Raw genomic sequence first — 13,862 nt, 5'->3', positions numbered from 1 at the left:
TGAAGTTTGGTGGATTTTTGAGGGGAAAAAAACATGTCACTGAGAATGAGTCAACCCTGCTCAGTTTAGCAGATTACAGAGTGGAAAGCCTGAGAGCAACTCACTGATATGACATAACGAAGAATGCTCTCATTTAATTGAGCAACTGTGTGTTGCTTTGCATTTTAACCAATTCGTTAGAGCTCAGAATACTAATTATAATCCTGTGTTAATAAACTTTAACACACAATATGAGCACAAAGGTAACTTTTATAATTGTCTATTTAAACAAATATAAATTGCCAAAAAAAAGAAACCCTAAAAACTGAAAAAAGCTAAACTATTTAGTTTGGTCTATTTGAAATAAAAGAAATGAGGACTTCACTTTAAAACAAAAAATCTCAAATCCACTCTGAGTATGAAGGCTTGCTGAAAATTTAAGAGCTTTCCTTTCCTAAATGATCCCATTCGGCTCTTTTCTGCCATCTGGTGAAAAGGAAACGCACAGCAACACTGGGGTTGTGTGTCTCCGTTTAAATGTCATATGTGACTAGTGTCCTGGCTGGGAAAGATAACAAAATCTAATTTATGCAGGGCTGAATGAAATGTGAGCATTTACTGCTTAAACGGTTTTATGATCTGTTTTCAAAGGGCAGGAATTCTTCAAAAGGGTAAGCCAGTTTAGGTGGTTGATTAGAGAACGCAGCGTTTCCAAGCTTATGATTTAGAGTTTGTGTACAGGCGCCTTGTCAGAGTGGAAAAGTGGTAATAGCTCTGAGTTTTGAATCAAATCACAGCTCATATCTGTTATGCAAGAATAAAAAAATAGCCTTTTAAGATTTTTTTTCAGCTTATAATTTTACTGTTCAATTCAATTCAATTTTATTTGTATAGCCCAAAATCACAACAACAGTCGTCTCGATGGGCTTCGAAGTAAAACATGAACTCAAAAGGATCACGAATACAAAGAGTTCAATAGGAAAATACTAAAATGAACTAACAAACTGACTAAGCTATACTGGCATCCCTGCCCTTAGACCCCCCTTCACGGTAAGGGATGGCTGTTGGCTGTTGGAATGGCTCATTTCAAAATAAAACCACAATTTCATGAAGAAATAGTTTTTAATGACAAATAAATGAAACATTCTCCCAAATTTCTCAGACTGAATTTCTTTGGGGTTTTTTTGGTTTATTTTTGGTAAATAGAATTGTTTTTTGCTAACAACGTTTGTTGCCACAAAAAAAAAACTCATTTTTAAATTTTGGAATGAAAGATTTTCAGAGTATCCAGGTAATATATTCAGATTTCTCAGTTTGCTCAGGATTTAAGAGCTATTTTGAAATATTACTGAAACAGAGAATGGAATCTGCCCGTTACCTTGTGTTGATTTCTGGATGATGTTTTTGAATGTCAGGTCTGATGCAGACAAGATCCAGCACAGTAGGACTTTTTAATTAGTTGATGGAGACAAACAGTCAACTTACAGGTAAAAATAGAGGTTTAGTGAGATCAGACACTGCTGCAGCCAAAGGTTTGAATTTTCTGTGTGCTTATGCCTGTGACACAAGTGCATCAATTTTAAAAGAAGGATGTGACACATTAGGGTTCACAGACTAGTTCACGTATTATTGCACATATTATACATATATTTGACACAATAATATACAAAGTTGAATTAATGCTTCCAGTTTGCAGCTGGATGGCTCAGTTGGCTGTAGGACTGGTGCATAGGTAATCAGGGTTTATTTTCCAAGGGGTGCAATGAGCTTCAACCAGTCTGGGTTATTGGACAAGACCCCATTTTTTAGCCACAAGTCTGGGTCCCCAGCCCGGATAAAATACAGGGTTGTGTCAGGAAGGACATCCGGTGTAAAAATCTCTGCCAAATCAGTGAAAGCTGATTCGCTGTGGTGACCTCTGAGGGGATATGCCAAAACAACAATAACAGTGTGATGATTCTTTTCAGCACATACAAGTCACCACTAGATGTCAGTAACGTCCCATAAATGTCAGGCGTGGTTTTCACTCTAATTTGTAAACTGTTTTTTTTTTCCATTTGAGGCTTCTGTCTTTTTCAGTTCCTATTTCCAAACTTCAGCTGAACCTCCTTCTTTGACCTGACTTGACGCCTTGAATTTCATTCTAAAATGGCTTCTGCAAGCCTTCTTACTGGATTATGGAGGAGTTGACTGTAGCTGACATCTCTGATGCTTTTTCTGGTGTGCTGCCTTCGTCTAACTCCATCCCCTCCAACCTAAAACTTGAACGTTTATTTCTTATTTCTTTTTTTCATTTGTGCGTCCTCACTCTAATTGGGTGGATCATACCAAACATCTTGACATCGGCCATAGATTACATAACTTCAATATTTCACTACATAAAATAGTCTCGTTCATTTTCTAGGTTGGTTTCTGAGGGGAGGGAGTTTAAAGTCCAGATCCTTAATATTGGGATGTAAACAGAGCTGTGTCACAGTTTTAACTTCCGTTAGTGAATTTCCAGTTTCAGGTTTTACCTGTGGGGCTGCATGGTGGGGTAGTGGTTAGCAGCCACAAATCACAGCTGGGACCGCCCGTGTGCATGCTCCTTCCAGGCACCCCGGCTTCCCCCCACAACCCAAAAACATGCCTCATAGGTTAATTGTTATCCCTCACCCAACAGTGGCTGGATTGGCTCCAGCAACCCTGTGACCTTAAAAGGGATTCACCTGGTTGTAAAAGTGGATGGATGGAGGCCTAATCTGTGTTTACAAGGGGACCATCTTTTTTTGAGTCATAGCATGGGCCCTAAAAAAACATCAAACCTCTAAAAAAAAGTTATGGTTCATTCGTGGTTTTGGTTCCCCACCGGGCTGATAAACAGGCACGAGCTCAGGAAGCACGTGACTGGAGGAAGACATACCCTGTGGGGCCCAGGAACTTCCTTTAATGATGATTTATTTCATGTTATAAATATATTTCACCTGATCTTTTTGTTTTATTACTAATTTGGCATCTTGTCTTGAATTTATTAGCCAAAGCCAACGATCCATAATAGTGTTAATAAATCTGAAAACGTGCAATTTTGCAAGAAAAATGTTCCCTAACTTAATAAACATGCACATTTCTTTTCCTTTTCTTTGAAAGAATTTAAAGGATTCGAAGGTAAGATAGTCAAACTGGAGGATGGGCATTTTTGAGGTGAGGAGGATCCAATAATCTGCACACCTGATATCAGCAGCAGGATGGAAGCCTGCCTGCCTGCCAGCTGCCATGTCTGACATCCTGCCACAGGAAACTAAAGAAAACCTCACTGACACAAAAACAACTGATATTTTAGAATGACTTTGCAGCTTAAAACATTTTATTTTTTACTTTATTTTTCATCCAACAGTCAATTGATTGTAAGTCAAAATGAAGAAAAACAACATAATTGAGATATTTCTGATAATAAACGGATAATCTTTAAGGACTGATCCACAAAAAGCGTGAAGTGGAGGCTGCTCATCAGAGATAGGTTTGCATTCAAGCGAGACAGCTTGCCTGAGAGTTGATGCTTTTAAAAGCAGAAGTTTTACTAAATTATTTCTGAGAATGCATAATACATGACCCCGAGATCACGGAGGGAAAGGGGGAGGAGCCGGGAATGAGTAAAGACAAGGAAGGGATGTGAGAACTCTGCAACCTCATCAAAGGAAAACAAAAAGTAGCGCTTTGTTAATTGTCCAAGGATTATCACACCCATATTGTTATTTGTTTTGTTTATTATTTTTTATTTACAGGTTATAAATACTCCCCTTTATGCTGTGCCACAAATGTGGACGGCCTTGAAAGACAGTTGACCACTCAATGGGGTTACATTCTTCAGCACTTGGCGAAATGCAAATCCAGAGATTGTGTTTTGGCTTCAAATTGAACGCCTCATCTCCCCCAAGGTCTGTGAAAATAGTCAGTCAGATAGCAATTCAGGGATCCTTGAATTAAAGCCCAAACTTCGAGACAGTTCCTCCCTCCCTCTGATAAAAACACATTGGATTGTCGCACACATGCAGCCTCATGGTATGCTTCACACAAACATCCCCTTCCCTCCACAGAGTGTGCAGTTCATGTGTAGAATAAAGTTTTCACAGTTCACAAAGACGATGCAGTCGCTTCAATTATTTCAGCCACACAGGATAATTATGTGGAGCTCATGCTCTGGTGCACATGACTCCTTTTGATTTGATTTGATTTGCTTGCTGGTTGTTAAGTAGGGTTGCCCTGTCTGAGTTCACTGATAAAACGGGTCAAGGTGCTTAATTTTGACCTTGCTTTCAAATGTGGATATTTTGGACAAAATTTCGAACAATCAATGATGACAATTAGAATAAATAATAATGCCAGTGTTGCACCCCCTTTTTAATTACCATAAAACCGTAACTAAGAGAAGAAGTAAATGAACAATGGATGCATTTCTGATGTTTTTTCTATCTGGTTTTAGCTCATTTGTGAAGAGAAAAACAAATAAATAATGAGGCATGCTTAGCAGAGATGTAAAATGACTGTTTTTGTTTTGTTTGTACTAATGCATTGGTCCGATGTGATGCTTATTAGGTTGTTAAAATCTGGCATTGATGGTGATCTTGGATGTTACTGAGCTGCACCAGTCATGGATGTCCCATTGAGTAGAACATCTAAGATATTTGCTTTTTTGTTAACTTGTATTTCTCCTTTGTAAATGTAGTGAGTTTGAAAGGATAAAGGATTTTATGCACTTCTATTTTAAGATCATCCTTCTTTAAAAAGATAAAATGGATATTTGAACAATACTGCTGCATTTGTAGTGTCATTCTTGATTTATAACCAAATAAAGACAAAAGGCAAACCTACAGGTTATCCTACATTTAGTTTTTTGTGGAGAAGACTTTTAAGGCAGACTGAGAAACATTTTGAGGAACTTTGCTTGAATATCCTGCAAATATTCTTGCGATCAACTTGTTGATCTGTAGGGCCAAAAGATGCCGATTTGGTCTGAGCTGGGGGAAACAGCGGCCTTAATCGCGGCAAACCTGAATCCACGAAGATCCCAGTTGAGATTGCGCGCACCGAAATCGCAACCTCTTCGCGTGCACGCGCGTGCACGGGCACGCGTCTGAGGGCTTATTGCGACTGCGCTCTCACAGTCTTGAATTTGTCCCGCGGATGCATGCGTGTCTCTCGCCAGCACCGCAATAGTGTCCAGGACTCACTGCGATGCGCTCTGCGGACTCCACAGAGGCCAACGTGGGGAACGCGTCATTTTGACCAAAGGAGCGGATAGCGAACCCGCAGCGGCCAGGATCTGCGTTCTGAAGTTTTTATGAGCAGGCAGAGCAGAACTGTTGACTTTCACAGCAGTCCGGTTTCCGAAGATACCCCTGCGCTCCAGCGAAGGACCCGAGGATCCGGTGAGGAGAACGCGCGGCTCCGGACGTCCATTCAGAAAATGGGTTGTTTTCACGCAGAGGAGGAGAGGGCTTCGCTCTAACGCCGGCGCACAGCATGGCTGGGCTACACGCCTCCGAAGCCGTGTCGGGACATTTCTTGGATCCTGCCATCAGCGCAGCGCCGGCCCAGGGCGCGACCAACCCTGCGGGAATCACCGGCGATGCGGCCGCGCTGCCTTCGGCCACCCGGACATACTTGGACGTGTCTGCCGCTGCCCAGAGCTACATGGTGGGGGGACTTTACACCAACGGACGCTACAGAGACCACAGCAGTCCACGGATCGGGAGTGGCAGTCGTGATAATTCTTCCGAGAGAAGTCAGGGAGCTGGAAACCCACCTTGCGGTATCATGAAGGTTGGTCATAGTAGCTCTGATCGTCGTGGGTTCTCAAGGTGATCCAAGGGGAACTGGATCAGAGCTGCATGGTACCACAGCATCAAGATCAACCCCCCTCTGAAATAAAACACAATTAAGCTACAATTAGGGCTTTTGGCTGTAATAGGAGAATCAGAGAACATCTAAGAAGAAAGATGGGATTTGAAGTGCTATCAGTTTAAATAAATGGCATCTCAGGATTAAACTGCACATAATAAATGATCATCACTTGATTTGAGCTTTTGTCAAAACACTTTGGTACTATGTGTGATTCCACGTCCACAGGGGGGATGTGGTTGTCCCTAAAACAGCAAAAGATGGACAAAATTTATGTATGCTTGTAGAAATATGGTGCAGCAGAGCTGCAAAGCATATTAGTTATTTTTGGAAAGTTAATCATTTTTTCCCTAAAACACTCATTCTTGGGTTATTCATGTTGGGATATATTGTTGGGTTATCATTTTGGAGTAATACTGTTTTTGGGGGGTTATAGTGGTTTCATTTGAACCAAATTTAAGTTTTTTCCCCTAAGTTTCTAAATAACAAGAAAAACATGTAGTCCTTTTTTAACCTCAGAGCTGGGTTACCCAGCCAGTACCAGGCGGATTTTTCTCCTAACCTTGACTTTATTGCAATATCCTAATATTTTAATTGCAATCCTTATTAGTACCTCTACAAGCAGAGGTTAACGAACCAGTCTTGCTGGAATCCCTTCAGGCACTATAAGCCACTTTTACTGCGATTTCAATAGGAAGCTAATATAAGGGAGTTTGTTATATATTTATTTATTCTGTTTTCTGCAAAACAGTGTGCAGCCTGTTAACAGAACAGACTTTCTCATGGGGTCCTTTTGTGGAGATAGAGGCTTTGCGTAGGTGGGACACACTGGAGGGCTGCATACACTCACTTCAGGCTTGCAAATCTAACGGGAAAAAAAGGGGAAAACAAATGGTTTCTCTCTTTTTGTGCAATTCTTTTCATGAAAACTATGCAGCCTCACTAAGAATCCACATTAATTAGACATCCTGGCTCACATTGCATCCTCACATTGTAGCAAAAAGCTGCCTCAGTACGTGTGTTCGAGTGACCCACATCAGTATGGGTTTGTTGTTTCTGTGTTCAGAGCGCTACTCTTTTAATAAACTTTAAAACACCTGGTCATCATCCAGTTACCATTGTGCAACTCTGTAAGCAGGAGAAGTCCAGCAACTGCAGCTGGACTTCAGAGGACCGCTAAAAGGAAACCTGAATTGTCTGATTGGGCTGCAGTTTAGTTAATCACACAGCAGGCGATGAAATTTGCTGTCTGAGCTAGCAGGGTCATTTAGGTGCTGTGCTAATTGTGTTTTTTTTCTTTTCTTTTTTTGGTGCAAAAAATGCTGCTTTTAAGGCTGAAAAACTGCACACAAAAAAGCAAAGTCTGTGTGCCAGTGCGGAATCAGACCCAGCCCACTTTGACTTCTATGTTTTTTAAGGAAAAGGTCATGATGGAAAGCTGGAGACCTCCAGGCTGTTCATGGGTCTTTATTTAGTCATCAGAACTGGATATTCTCTTTTTTGATTCTCATTCAATTATGGCTGATTGGAAGAACTGAGTGTTCCTTGATGTTAAAGGTGATAAATGAAGCAGGCATGAAGATTATTTCTTAGCAATGTGACCACAACATTACATCTTCATTAGCCAGGTTTTTACATTTAAATTGTATTTGTTTTGATAAACATATTTTTTAGAATTCAATCTTATTGGAAGCTTTCTTTAAAGACCCACTCTGATGAAAATGGTGATTTTGGTGTTTTTTAAACGCTCTTGTCACACTTTTCTGATGACGGGAGACATGTTTAAGGAAAATTAGATTTAAAATTGCATCTCTTGAGTATTTATTTCTTCAATTGTTTTGATTCGGGAGCAGAAACCCCAAAATTTCAGTTGGAGGAACTCAAATTCCCTGCTCCCTGCTCCGCTCCATTCCGTCTGAGCTGACATCTGCCTCTTAACCTGACGGTTAGATTTAGAGATATTTTATTTATGTGAAATCTAATGTATCTATATCTTCTTTTTTTGGTGTTTGGACAGTGAAAGAAGTCAGGGAATTTGTTAATCTGCAGTGTTTAGATTTGTGATTGTGTGCCGTCTTTTTCTGTCAGCCTCTGAGTCTTTTTTAGTTGTAGTTCTTTTCTTTCACTCCAAATCTGTGAAATCTGCAGAAGCCAAATGTTGAATCAAACAAAATATTTTGCTGAGTCAAAAGCAAAGCAACACAGTTTTGTAGTATAGTTTTATCTTGTTGTACTTGGAAAAACATCTCAGGAAAAAAATGCGACAAATGTTGCTATTTAAATATGACTTCTTTAAAAAGAGGAACTTGCTTTATTTTGAAGTCAGAAACATTTCTGTGTGTGTACAGTTTGTCAAATCCAGCTTGCAAAATGTCAAATAAACTTGTTATTCTTCCTATTTAAAGTAAATTTAGGATTTAACCAGGTTTTACTCACACCGATCGAGATCATGATCAGTTAGAGTCGGAAGTTCCTGTTTTTAAAACCTACAAAATCGAAATACAAAACCGATCACATTCTTTTGAAATTCTCTCTCAATATAACCGTGCAAATGTATCTGCATAGCATTTCATAAATGTTGAGCCACAGAAATATTGAAAGCAAAAGTAAGACTATGTCACGGCTGAACGTTAAAACCATGTGTTGTGGTTTGCTATTGCTGAAACCGCTCAGGAAGGCACAGATTTGGCGTTCCGAGCGTCTGGAGTCGTGCAGACAATTCTGCACAATAAGCATGCTGTTTGAGTGTCACATGACAGGAAAGCAAGCTAGTGACTCAGCTGTAATGGTTAAGTGCAGCCACCCGCATTCAAGCAACACGTTGACGGGCGTTTGAGTGGAGGTTTAAAAGGTGAAGGTGGGGCTGAAGGTCCTCGGGAATAGCAAGTTTCATGTGGTCTTCATGCAGATCTTGCTGAAGAAAACATTTGTGCGTGTGCCTTAAACTGGCACCCGGTGTTGCCCTATTGTAAGTACCACAGCAGGGTGACTGTGTCAAAGTGGACAGACTTCAAAGTGTGTGGTGGTGGGGGGGGGGGCAGACTTGTTATGTAATGCTGGAATGTGGACAGCTGTAAGTACGTCTCCTCCCTGGCTGTGGGTTTTTGGCAACTGTTGAAAGAAGTAGAAGGAAAAATCAACGTTTTTCACGTGAATTTAGTGTGATTTATAACTTCCACAGTAACCGTTAACATTTGTTCTTTTGTTTCTGTTTATTGTCGTTGCACCGAAAAGGCCTATGTCATCCCTTTCTTAAGCCTTTCAGACTAATCAATATCCATGTAAATGATAGTATAGATGGCACATTATAGAACATTTTTCTCTGATGCCTGGCTTCCGCTCCTTGTGGGTGCCGCCCATTTTTTTATGTCAACGTAGATCCTGCCTCGGCAGCGTGTCTGCATTTCGCCCATCAAAACAAACAACATCCAAAATTTCGCAATAATGGATGTGCAGATTTTGCACATAAAATGAAAGTGTTTTTGTCAAACACCTCTGGCTCTGTGGACAAAGTAGGTGTGTGTGTGTGTGTGTGTGTGTGTGTTAGCCCAGACTCTTTCTGGAAGGCGCCAGTCCTCACTTTGTGACATCACAATGTGAGGACCCGCTTGTTTTTGTGGATTGAGAGGGACTGGTGCTAAGAGGAATGCTCAGAAATGCACGAATGGAGCAAAATGCTGCTATATGGTTGTTTTACATTATAATACACTTAAAAGCTCTAAAAAGTTGATGTGGCATGATATAGGCCCTTTAAGTGAGCTTCCAACAGGATGATCTGCATTACTACTGACCAGAAAACAATGGACAAATGTTTTCAAAGTTTAAATGAAAAGATTTTTAGTTTGGATTTCTGACAAAAAAAAAAATCTCATCAGTTTGTTTTGCTTTAAAAGAGAACAAATGGTATCATGGAGTCATAGTGACCTTATATTAGCTGGATTTTAGCCACACTGACTCAGTGGTTTCTTCATCACTTCAGCAGAATGCCAGAGTGGGGGCCGAAATACAACTTTTAAATAAAAAATAGATGAGATGTGGTTTCTGCAGGGAACATTCTTGCTGCTTCAGTTTTTTTGGTTTTTCTTCTATTTTTCTTTTTGATTTCCTGCAGTTATCTTCAGCTAATATTCTTTCCTCTTGTGCAGCAAACAATGTTTTTTAAAACCAGGTGAAGTTTGTGCTTTAACTGCCTTTAAGTTGCATGCTTGAAACCCATTGTGGGTTCTCTATAAGTGCCATCTTGGAAGGACAGCATCATTTATTATTGACCATTAAATGACTGTATTGTTATATCAGTGGCTGAGACAGAACTCATTGTGTTCTTTTCTCTAACAAGAGTTTATTAAATCAAAAAAATGCAGCGCTGATATTGCCTGATGTTTTTGTTGCAGCAGTAATGTTAGGTTGGAGGTGTGAGGGGCTGTAAGCTAGAAGAAAAGTAGTAGAGAGCTCTCAGCAACAGGGAGATGATAGGGCTGGAGCAAAAAAAGGCAAAAATGCTTTAGTAGTTCTTTTTCTGTTGGCAATTCCAACTGCTCCTGCAGCAACGATCCATGCTGAATGATTTCTACGGACAAGAACAGAATGCCTTTTGTACAGAATAACAAAAGCCGAAAGTGTGAAGTGGTGATTGTTAACATCTGGGACTGCTGAGTCACTGTTTCCTGTCAAACAGGGAGAGAAATCATCAGGAGATTTATGAACATCAATGACCCACAAGAAACAATGAGCCAGAGAAAGCTGAACTGCATCGGTAGAACAAAGAGTTGCTGACATCTTGTTGAAGGGAGTTGAAACAAAATAAGAGCTCTACTTTAGGTTCCTCTGGTTTTTTTCAGGTTGGGATTCAGACTATTTTTAAAGAACTATATTGTAGCTCCCTTGCTTCATTAAAATTATAATTTTAGACCGATTTGGGGCTTTGTTTGACTTATGACTTGAGCTGAAATTCATGTAATAGATCTTAAGAGGTATTTGAAATGTTTAAAATGTTTATTGTCCTTCATTTTATTTATTTTTACCTTGAGTGACGTCATAATAAAACAAACGCTTAGGTTGTCACATGCACCAATGTAGGGGGTTGACCCCATATGAATGACATAGCACTCCTATGTCATGTTCCAAAAAGCCAGTATCCCATAGACTTCAGTGAGAAATAAACAGCTATTACTCGGTCGCCTCAATAAAAGTATTTGGTTTCACACTGAACGCTCAAAACATTTGATAGACAGATTCTCCTGAGCCCTCTTTAAAGCAGTAAAAGGTGTGGACTGAATTTCTAATTGCGTACTGTGCGCATTGTTTACGTGTTTGCTACAAACCTTTGCCTTCAACATGCCCGTAGAAAAAAATGTGCATGAATGAACCACCTGCATGTCCCATCTAGGTTTGCCCATCTTTACCCCACAGACAGCCCGTGTCTACCCGTAAGGGCAGTTGGGACTAAGGCGTAAAATAGCCTCAAAGGGGATGTGAGAGTAAAAGAAAGTCCAGACAGTTTGAGTTCTACTCTTGTGGTCATTCATCATCAAGATATGCTTTTCCTAAACTTTCCGCCTAATGGTTATGCTGTTGTTTTAACTTAATGAATCAATATGGCATATGACACAGTGATGACACTGTAACAGTGTTAAGCTGTCTGTGTTTATCTTCATTTGTCTTCATGGCAGAGAAGAATCTGTGGGTGGATATCTGTGATTCTTATAGAATGGTCCCTCAGGAGATGGTGGTGAGTAATATGAGCAATATTTAGATTTGTCAAGTTGGATGTTTCCCAGGTTCATCTGCCAGGGGAACAGGGGTCTGATGGATGAAAGGGATAAAACGTCTGAGATCTGCTCCATCTGGCTTTGCTCTGACGTTGTGTTGCTTAAATGAAGCTTCTTCCTGCTGTCAGTATAAGGCAAAACAGTACAGGAATAAAACAGAGGATTGTGGGTGTTAGTCCTTAAAATAGTCAGCCAAATAAAACTTTTTATTCTACAATGAGGTTTATCTTTTTCTTTATGATATAAAAAAGGGAACAGAAAACTTATGTGCTTTATTATTAAAAAAAAAGCCCAAAAGAAAATAAATGAAGTGTGGGATCGGGTTTATGCAGACAGGTAATGGCTTACCCTGCAGAAAGAGATCTCTGTTTGCATGATCACACAGTTCTGTTCATTTTTCTTTCATGCGCTGCCCGAGGTGGTCTGGCGGACGAATCTCTGAGCCTGCCCTTTGCAGAGCTAAACCCTTGTGAAGAATGAATAAGGATTTTGCGAAGCTCTGCGTGTCTGCATGTGTGTGATCAGTTGCCGTAACACCTTTACACAGGGCGACAATGGTGCTGGTAATTGGTACATTTTACAGCCTATCATCTAAATGGAGGGAAGCTGGAGTTAAATGAGGCAAAGGAAAAGCTTTGTAACTGTTTTATGACAGAATCCAGTTCTATGAAGGAAAAGTAATAAAGACAGATGAGAGGGGAGATTTGCAATGGGGAGGAAATGATGCAGCATCTGACTGTATGACCCTTTAAGGGGATCTGTCAGTTCAAGTTTCTCTGGATTGTTCCACCTCACATGTTCATATTATCTTCAAAGACATTGCATTCGTGAAATGCCTTCAGGTTTTTCAGACAATATTTTCTTTATTTAAAAAATGATTTAATTCTACATACTAATACTTCTTTATTGATTCTTATTATTTATTATTATTATTCTTTACTTCATTATTCTTCTAATTATATTATTATAGTATATTATTGTTATATAATAATAATAATAATAATAATATATTATGTTATACTATGTTGTTGTTATTATATTATTAGACTTAAATTATTAATCATTTAGGACAAATTTTAACTGTGGAAGGTTTGGGTTAATCACTTACATGGAATTCTGTTAGACAAAGCTAAACATTGTGAGTCAAGCTTACATTATATAGCATCACATGCAGCACAAAACACCTTTTTATGTCCTAAAAGGTAGTTTTAGTCAATTTTTCTCTAAATACGTTATCCATACATTTTTTTTTCTTTTACAGCACTGTCCTTTTTATGTGAGTGCAGCTCAAGTTGACAGTCTGAACTTTGAGAAAGGAAAATGATAAATCAGTGAAACTGTCACCTTGGTAACCAGGAAAATGGTGCAAATATGGCTGCAGCTGTGTCTCTCTATTCAGACTTGGATTTGTGTGATTAGTCCAGTGCGAGATGTTCTCAGCAAACACAGGAGAGCCTATTTGTAAGAGCAGACTGCCCACTCACTGAATGCTACTGGTGAGTTCAGTGCTTTTTCCGTATGCTTTTTCCGGCTAAACTGTGAGTTGTGTAGTGAATATGACATGAGTGGGTGCGTTATTTTGTGGTGGCACTGCCATGAAGTGTTTGAATCTGGCGGACAGTCAGTGCTTGCATAAATATAAGAAAAAAGAAGAAAAATAGAATTGTATGAAATAATAAATGCTGGAAAAAGGTTTATGTTGCGGTTAGAGTCATAGATCAGTAGCTAATAGATAATGGCAAAATTCCAGAAAATGTTGAAAAAACACCATTTTGGTATTACACTGTTTCCATTAAATCATAATCATGCAAATAATTACAGACCAACTCACTCGATATGTAAGGATTCTGTTGTTTAGTGTGGTTTTGTTGTTCTTGTTTTTGGTTTCCTTTTTGTCAGTCACACCAGTTTCAGGTTCATGATCCACAGCTGTCTTCGGTTCAGTTATTTGCCCTCAGCCTATTTAAGTGTCAGGTCATCTGCCTTTTTCTACTTTGCCACCTTTTTGTTGCTCCCCATGGTTCTGTCATGTTTCAGTTTGTTAATTACAGTTTTTCTCAGTCGCTTTAGTACAAGTCTCAGATCAGAATTGAAGTTTGCAAATACGTGTGTGCATTTCTCAAAACAATTTGTACAACAGCAAAACACTATGGATTTCTTGCAAAAGCCTGTAACTTGCTCAAAATATTTAGTTCATCTCTCAAAACTAAGTCTTTATGTCATTGAACATGTCAGTGC

The 13,862-nt window shown here is 39.5% G+C and overlaps 1 protein-coding gene across 1 annotated transcript in view; it reads left to right on the top strand.

Annotated features, from left to right (window-relative positions):
* The first annotated feature begins 3,969 nt into the window (after nucleotides 1-3,969).
* Nucleotides 3,970-13,862, top strand: part of LOC101171670 (inactive phospholipase C-like protein 2) — a 78,972-nt gene continuing 69,079 nt past the window's right edge. Inside the window, exon 1 of the mRNA XM_011477948.3 lies at nucleotides 3,970-5,778. Coding sequence (XP_011476250.1) covers nucleotides 5,479-5,778 — 300 coding nt within the window. The 5' untranslated portion in view covers nucleotides 3,970-5,478. The remainder of the gene's footprint in view (nucleotides 5,779-13,862) is intronic.

The sequence above is a fragment of the Oryzias latipes genome, chromosome 8, assembly GCF_002234675.1.
Source record: "Oryzias latipes chromosome 8, ASM223467v1".
NCBI classification, from domain to species: Eukaryota; Metazoa; Chordata; class Actinopteri; order Beloniformes; family Adrianichthyidae; genus Oryzias; species Oryzias latipes.
The sequence above is the reverse complement of the archived record's forward strand: the minus strand, read 5'-3'. Positions and strand labels throughout refer to the sequence as shown.